The sequence below is a fragment of the Haliotis cracherodii genome, unplaced genomic scaffold, assembly GCF_022045235.1.
Source record: "Haliotis cracherodii isolate W230 unplaced genomic scaffold, xgHalCrac1.p SCAF_24, whole genome shotgun sequence".
Lineage (NCBI taxonomy): Eukaryota > Metazoa > Mollusca > Gastropoda > Lepetellida > Haliotidae > Haliotis > Haliotis cracherodii.
The window spans coordinates 7,090,764-7,098,797 of record NW_027266280.1 but is presented as its reverse complement, the minus strand read 5'-3'; the positions used below and the strand labels follow the sequence as shown (position 1 = coordinate 7,098,797).

Here is an 8,034-nt window from a genome sequence, read left to right as displayed (position 1 = left end):
GCCGCAAGGTGTGGGAATGAGTGACGTCACTGCATGCAGGCGCGTTGATCAATAGGCATTCGAATGATCGTGAATGGGGAAATCCCAGTGACCTTCACCCATATTTTTCCACGGGCACGGATTGCCTCAAAACTGAGTAGTTTTCCTATGTGGAAAAATATCTAATTAACATTTTTCCGTGGGTATAAAAGCCGCGCAGCCCCCAAAGATCATCACATCTTTTCTTCATGGGAAGAAAGAATATAAGAAACCATTTCTCCAATCTTAATATTTTAGTTGTGCGCGAATATCAAGAATGGAAACAGAATCTTTCACCTCAAGTCAGACCAGACATGGTAAGATTTATTTTTAATTTATTACCCTAGTAATTTTTATTCAATTGAATTAATATCTTGTTTCGTTGATAGAAATGTACAACTGGCATATGTTAGACAAATATTTCATCAAGTGACTTTGAATATGTACATTCGGTGACAAGCACATTCCTGTTACTTTTGATGTAAAACATAGGGCCATTTAGGTACGTGCGGCGTAAACAAGACTATCAAGATTTTAATTATATAATTACCATTTTAGTTGTAATTTTCAATTTTAAAATTTTGATACTTCAATGGGGGGACATACCCTAATCGAGACATTGAATGGATATGTGAATCATTTAAAGCCGCATCGGAAGTGCACGTGTTCATGTGCATACAGTGCAAGATTGAGCATGACTGACTCTGGTCTTCTTGTTCAAATATTTAACAATTAAACGTGATGTTATCTCACAGTCAAGATATGTTTTGTACGGGTTGACCCTGTATCTGAACATTAAGGTATAAAAAACCTCGCTGAGTTATCATTGCAGTAGATTTAGATAAGATATTCTGTGGTGAAGTATAACTATCCATAGCGAGTAATAACACCGTGTGTTGCAATATTCCAGTAATATAACGGTTGAAAACACCAAATGTGTATTTCTCTCATATGGGAAGAAAACCGAGGTCCTTCGGTGTGACGAGCGATCGCTTTAGCCATTTGACTAAACCACCGCCAACTACCGTTACCATCAACACGTGGTAAATGAGTGAATGAGTATGGTTTTACGCCGCTTTTAGCAATATTCCAGCAATATCACGGCGGGGGACACCAGAAATGGGCTTCACACATTGTATCCATTTGGGGAATCAGACGCTTTAACCACTAGGCTTCCCAATGTCTGGTGAAATAAATATATGACAGTGGAGCTCTTCACACATGTGTGTTCGTCTCATCTCGCCAGAGGTTCGGGTTTGAATCCCACATTTGTGTGGAAGACCATTCTTGGTGAATATTGCTCACGTTAAACGGAAGCGTGCAGGAAGCCTTGAGTGAGTGAGTGAGTGAGTAGGGTTTTACTACGCTTTTGGCAATAATATTCCAACCTGAGATTTATACCTTTACTGTTATTTATATATATATATATATATATATATATATATATATATATATATATATATATATATATATATATATATATTGACAAGTATCAACATATATATTGACAACGCTATTGTGCATACTGACATTGTTTTTGGTGACGCATCATTGAGAACATGTTGAAGCTTGTTCGATGAGGTCATATCCGTAACCGGCTCGTTTTGAGGGTGGGAGTTATTGGTGACGGCATGCTGTATAGTTCTATAGTTTTGGACCGATAAGCGGTCGATAGTATGAGGTAGTGTGTGAAATAGTCTCCAAATAGTGTTCGATCTCCGTCACCGCCTCGTTTTGAGGCAGTGAGTTGTTGATGACGTCATGCTATATAGTTCTGGACCCGGCAAACTAGTGGTCGATAGTTTGAGGCAGCGTGTGAAATAGTCTCCCATAATTGTTGGCCAGGTGGGCTAGCTAGCTTTTAAAAAGTTACGAATTTCACACACTTATGTGCGCGTATATACTCCAAATTCGATTGTTAGCAGTTGCGATTAACAGGTGCATTTTGTGTCGCTTCGAAAACCTTTTCTGAATATTTCTATTTTTTTTCATTAAGGTTTGGACCGACATAACTTCTTGGCCCCACCCGCGAAGCTCATGAAATTTGGGAAACCAGAAGACGCAACCATGTTGTCTATTGACGACAACAGTAGTTGTGGCGACGTGAGCGAGTTTTCGGACGACAGCGCTGTCTGGGGCCTGAGAGATATGGATTCTGCCGAGGAAGAAAGCTGCGACTCCGTATTTACCGGTAACAATACGGCGTTCCGAACCCAGCCTGCCGGGCACGAGGACTTCCTGCGCAACATCTTCAAGGTCATCATGAAAGACATTGTCCAGAAGGCCGGGGATCGCGAGGGCAAGGTCAATGAATGGATGGCTCCTGAAGAGTTGTCTGACAAGATGGATCTGGAGCCTCAGCCAACGAGCGAGAGCCATGACCAGCTGTTGGACAGGGTCAAGGACGTCATCAAATACAGCGTCCGAACCGGCCATCCTCACTTCGTCAACCAACTGTTCTCCAGCCTTGACCCCTACGGTCTTGCAGGTCAGCTCGTGACTGACGCTCTCAACTGCAGTCTTTACACCTACGAAGTCGCTCCCGTCTTTACCGTCATGGAACTGGCAGTGTTGGCGAAGATGCGACAACTGATTGGCTACGAAGGCGGGGACGGCATCTTCGCTCCTGGCGGATCCATTGCCAACATCATGGCGGTGAGCTGCGCCCGACAGATGGCGTTCCCGGAGACAAAGAAGCGGGGTCTTTTCGGGTTGCCGCAGTTGGTGCTGTACACGTCGGAGCTCGCCCATTACTCCATCAGGAAAGCGGGATGTCTTCTTGGATTCGGGGATGATAACGTCAGACTAGTCAAGACTGACTCTCAAGGTCGGATGATTCCCGACGACCTCGAGGCCCAGATTGAGGACACGAAACAGCAGGTATGGCATGTTCTACTGTTGGACAATGATAGAGATTCATCTGATGAATTCAAATGTTCAGATATTGTATCGTTATTGTTTGCAGCTGTTAACTGACGTAGCTCGTGTACAAGGTTTCAAGGTTAATGCTCCGTTAACGGTCGTTCATGAATGTTGTTTTTATTCCAGGGTGCACGTCCCTTCTTGGTTGTGGCCACAGCAGGAACAACAGTGTTCGGCGCCTTCGACCCCATCAACGACATCGCCGACGTGTGCGTGGCTAATGGTTTATGGCTTCACGTTGACGGTGCGTGGGGAGCAGGCGTCCTCATGTCTCGACGTCACCGTGGGCTGATGGAAGGAGTGGATCGGGCAGACTCGGTCACATGGAACCCCCATAAACTTCTAGGCGCGCCACAACAGTGTTCAACCTTCCTCACGAAACACGAAGGCGTGCTGCAGGCGGCTCACAGCGCCAATGCGTCCTACCTCTTCCAACCAGACAAGTTCTACGACGTCAGTTACGACACCGGCGACAAGACGTTTCAGTGTGGCCGCAAGGTCGACGTCTTCAAGTTCTGGCTCATGTGGAAAGCCAAGGTATGAATTAATTCATGTTATGATTAGGATGGAAAATGTTCTTGACAACAGAATTATGAATATTTCATTAATTTAACAGCACCTGGAAAAGGTCATGGTTCGAACTATATATACTACTCAAAAGAAGTTAAGGACCACCCGATCCTCTCATATTTCTATAGTTGTTGTTTTTGGGGGGTTTTTTGTAACTGATATTTATTTCTGAATTAATCTGGCGTGGCATAGTTATACTTTACTTTTTTTAGTAGTTTATATGCATAGGAAATTTAATCGAATAAATATATAAAAAGGGATATAAACATTTTGTAAGAAGTATTAAATCATGCTGTTTAATGCTTTGGTTCCATTGTCAGGGTACACGGGGTTTGGAACAACACGTCAACACACTGTTCGACAACACCAAGTATTTTGTAGAAAGACTGAAAGTGCGTGAAGGCTTCCAATTGGTTGTCTCAGAACCACAACTGACCAATGTCTGCTTCTGGTACATCCCACCATCACTGAGGAAAGTCCCCGATGGCCCAGAATTCCGTGCTCGACTCCACAAGGTGGCGCCACAAATCAAGGAGCGTATGATCCGTGCAGGGTCCATGATGATCACCTACCAACCACAGAAGGACCATGTCAACTTCTTCCGGTTGGTGCTGCAGAGTTCGGGGACAACGTTTGAAGACATGGACTTCTTTTTGGATGAGATTGAAAAGCTTGGTCAGGATATCATTGTGTGAGCTGTGAAAAATGTGATATGACGTTTTAGAGACACGCTTTGCTGGTGCTCTGTGATGATTTGTGCCCTGACACGTGACTTGATATGATCACGTGAGGGCGACTTGACACGTGACTTGAACTGACGTGAAGGCGGACTGTGACTAGAAACAAACAAGTATTATTTTGCAGGCTAAATATTTTGCAGGTAACTTAATGACAAGGCCTGAAAAACGGTTTATTGAAGAGTACATCGGTCTTAATTTCCATGCCTGTGGTATGATAACGTGCTTAAACAATATAATAAATTAGAAATATTGAATTTTGCCATGTATGACAATCAAATATACCAAATAGGTGACAGTAGCGTTTGTTTTGTAACAAATTACGCAATCATGTCACTCGATTTTCTGATCAATCGATCAATTGATTGTCTGGTTTGTTTACAGGCCGTCGTCGTATGGCAGGGATACTGCTGTACGGCGTCAGGCAATACATAACTACTTACTTTTTTATGCAAATTGTGTGAATGGCAGGTGCTCCCGGTAGGGCAGGACCCTATTCCCGAACACTGATTATATTTTTGTAGCAAATGTTTAAGTGACACATTTACCTCTCACTTGTTGCGTGAATTCGTCTGCGATACGTCCATGACAACAAAGTAAAATGGCATTCAGTCCTTCTCCTACTGTATCAGAATCTCAAAGGTTTCAAATGGAGTCTCACTGGTTGGATGTGCAATGAATTGTATGCTGGTTTGTCTAGCCTTGTTATATCAAACTGTACATACTGTTATTGTTTATACATTTTCATTCCAAATAAAATTATTTTACAATGGATCCTTGTACTCTTTGTCATTCATGGATTGGGATTGGAGCTGAAATTCTTTGAACGCAGCAGTCAGCAATATTCCAGCTATCACACGGCTGGCTTAGGTTACTGGGATTAGTATTTGAGTGAGTGAGTATTCTTTTGCAATATTCCAGCAATATCACGGCGGGGGACACCAGAAATAGGCTTCACACATTGTACCCATGTGAGGAATCGAACCCGGTCCTTCGACGTGACGAGCGAGCGCTTTAGTGAGTGAGTGAGTGAGTTGGGTTTAGCGCCGCTTTTAACAGTATTCCAGTTATATTTCGGCGTGTCAGCTGAATGTAGGAGGAAAGCCCGAAGTGATGCAGGTCTCAGAATTTACCACTCCGGTGAAACCCAAAGCACGGGTATGGTGCTGACAAACCTAGAAACATAATCGGGGCGAACCGGGATTCGAACCCACAATCATAGGTTTCTGGCGAGCCGAAGGGACGCAACTTTGCACAGCGAATCGTGGCGCCTTAGACGACTGGGCCACCCGTGCCCCCAGCGAGCGCTTTAACCACCAGGCGTTCGCTCGTCACACCAAAGACCCGGGTTCGATTTCCCACATGGGTACAATAATATTGGAAGCCTATTTCGGGTGTTCCCCTCCGTGATATTGCTGGAATAATGCTAAAGGCGGCGTAAAACCATACCCACTCACTTAAATAGGACGATAATTTGGTTGGTACTCCTTGAAGGTGACTGACGTGAGAGGCAAGTTGATTTACTTATCGTCAATATTTTATTTATTTGGATGGGACCTACTGTTCAGTACCTGGAGGCTGGCAAACTCATGTCTGATTGTACCAAATGGAGCAGGTGATTGGGCTCGATAATTTTGTTAAGTCAGTGTCATCGTACCCCTATGACGTGGATCGTTAATCAAAATAGCAATCCATTGTTTGTCTGGTCCAAATTCTATTATTTACAGGCCGCCGTCATAAAGATAGAATAATGCTAAGTGCTTCGTTAAACAAAGAAACAAATATCAATATTTGTTCAAGTTCTCTCTATTTTTGGTTTGTTTGTTTGTTGTTTAACGCCGCAATCAGCAATAGTCCAGCTATATGACGGCAGTCTGCAAATAATCGAGTCTGGACCAGACAATCCAGAGATTAATATCATGAGCATCGATCCACGCAATTGGGATCGATGACATGCATCAACCAAGTCAGCGAGCCTGACCACCCGATCCCGTTAGTTGCCTTTTACGACAAGCATAGTCGCCTTTTCAGCAAGCATGGGTTGATGAAGACCTATTCTACCCCGGATCTTCACGGGTCCAGTTTTCTCTAAATGATAAGGTAATGGTAAGAACCGGCGCCAGAACAAGGTCACGTTTATACATTGTCGAGCAGTGTAAAATAATCGAGTTTAAAATAATGATAGAACCATGTTTACAAATTTCTTTGGCGGGCACGTGAGTATTGCTTGGACGTTCATCATGTTCGTGCGTTGTCCGTTACTCCTGCTCGACACAAAATGCGCAAAAAGATGAAGTTGAAGTTCTTTTACGAGCGCTTTACACACTATCCTTTGTCGCACACACTATGTTTGACGCCGTCATTACCAATGGCACAGCCAACTGTTTACAGTCATATAATAGAATCACGAAATAGAGAAAATAGCTGCATGCGTGCTAATACTAATAAAATGAAAACAAGCCATTCCGCTAAAAAGAAGTATTACCAACAGTAATGACAAAAATTGCATAGAAATCTTTTGACAAGCAGCTGATGTAAAAGGAATGGAATCAATTGAATAGTTGTTTGGATGTCTCATCAACTCTTACAAAAATACTGGCCCGATCAAAAGGCTGAAAAAATCATAAATCGGTATACAGTTACACCTTACTCTTAAATGGCATCTGGGGCACGGGTGGCACAGTCGTCTAAGGCGCCGCAATTCGCTTTGCAGAGTTGCATTTCTTGGTCACGCCAGAAACCTATGATTGTGGGTTCGAATCCCGGTTCGACCCAATTATACCCATGCACATGCATTATGTGGCCAGGGTCCCATAAACATATACATAGTGAAGGCAATCGAGCAATATCTACATTTCAACCAATCAAAGGCCTCCGTTCCGTCGCTGTGGTATTAAGATAGTAACGGAAGTCGGGTTACGTTGTAGAATATGGTAAGAAACACCTTTATCATCCAAAACTGGCTCCCACAGGAGATATCGCTTGGATGAGATCAAGCGATATCTACACTGTAGATATCGCTGCAATGAAATTACATCACAATGCTTTGCAGACCATTGTGACATCACTGGTTACCATGACGTCACAATCAAATGACATCACTAATGGCTCTGCTACTGAAGCTGTTTGCAGTACTTTTTACACTGAAGACACTGCTAATTACTGTCTACAAATTGAAAAAGTTGAAAGAATGATGTTGGATGATAAATAAAATCTCACCCTCGTGTCTTTTGATATCAAATATATCAACACTCATTGATAAAAGTGGCAAAAATCCTCGGCAAGCCTCGGATTTTTCCACTTTTATCAACTCGTGTTGATATATTTGATATCAAAAGACACTCGGGTGAGATTCTCTATTTGCACAACAGTAAATTTGATAGAAATCGGTTAAAAGTATTAGGAGTCATGCCTTATATATAAAACCTGCAAACAGCAACCAGCATACAGTTGTTTTAGAGTGAGTGAGTGAGTATGGTTTTACAATGCTTTTAGCAATATTCCAGCAATATCATGGCGGTGGACACCAGAAATTGGCTTCACACATTGTACCCATGTCGGGAATCGAACCCGGGTCTTCGGCGTGACAAGCCAACGCTTTAACCACTAGGCTACCCGACCGCCCCCAGTTGTTATAGAGAGGGAACCAAACAATTATAGTCATTTTCACATCAAGACAATGTAACGATCATTTCAATCTTCATTTCAAGACCTTCCGATAAGTGTTATTTTATAGTGATAACCTGAATGTAAAAAATATATATATATATATTATCTGTCACTTCAA

At 42.7% G+C, this 8,034-nt stretch overlaps 1 protein-coding gene across 1 annotated transcript; it reads left to right on the top strand.

Moving 5' to 3' along the window:
- The first annotated feature begins 237 nt into the window (after positions 1-237).
- On the top strand, positions 238-4,425 carry LOC139472365 (cysteine sulfinic acid decarboxylase-like). The gene is made up of 4 exons (XM_071254834.1): positions 238-335; positions 2,015-2,898; positions 3,067-3,477; positions 3,831-4,425. The coding sequence occupies exons 1-4, from the start codon at positions 296-298 to the stop codon at positions 4,203-4,205; spliced, it is 1,710 nt and encodes a 569-aa protein (XP_071110935.1). The 5' UTR covers positions 238-295; the 3' UTR covers positions 4,206-4,425.
- Positions 4,426-8,034: the final 3,609 nt, after the last annotated feature.

Bases quoted from the DNA above. Each gene is read 5' to 3' on its own strand.
- LOC139472365 (XM_071254834.1), top strand. From the start codon at position 296: ATGGAAACAGAATCTTTCACCTCAAGTCAGACCAGACATG. The intron at 2,899-3,066 runs GTATGGCATGTT...TTTTTATTCCAG, and splicing joins TTGAGGACACGAAACAGCAG to GGTGCACGTCCCTTCTTGGT. The intron at 3,478-3,830 runs GTATGAATTAAT...TTCCATTGTCAG, and splicing joins GGCTCATGTGGAAAGCCAAG to GGTACACGGGGTTTGGAACA.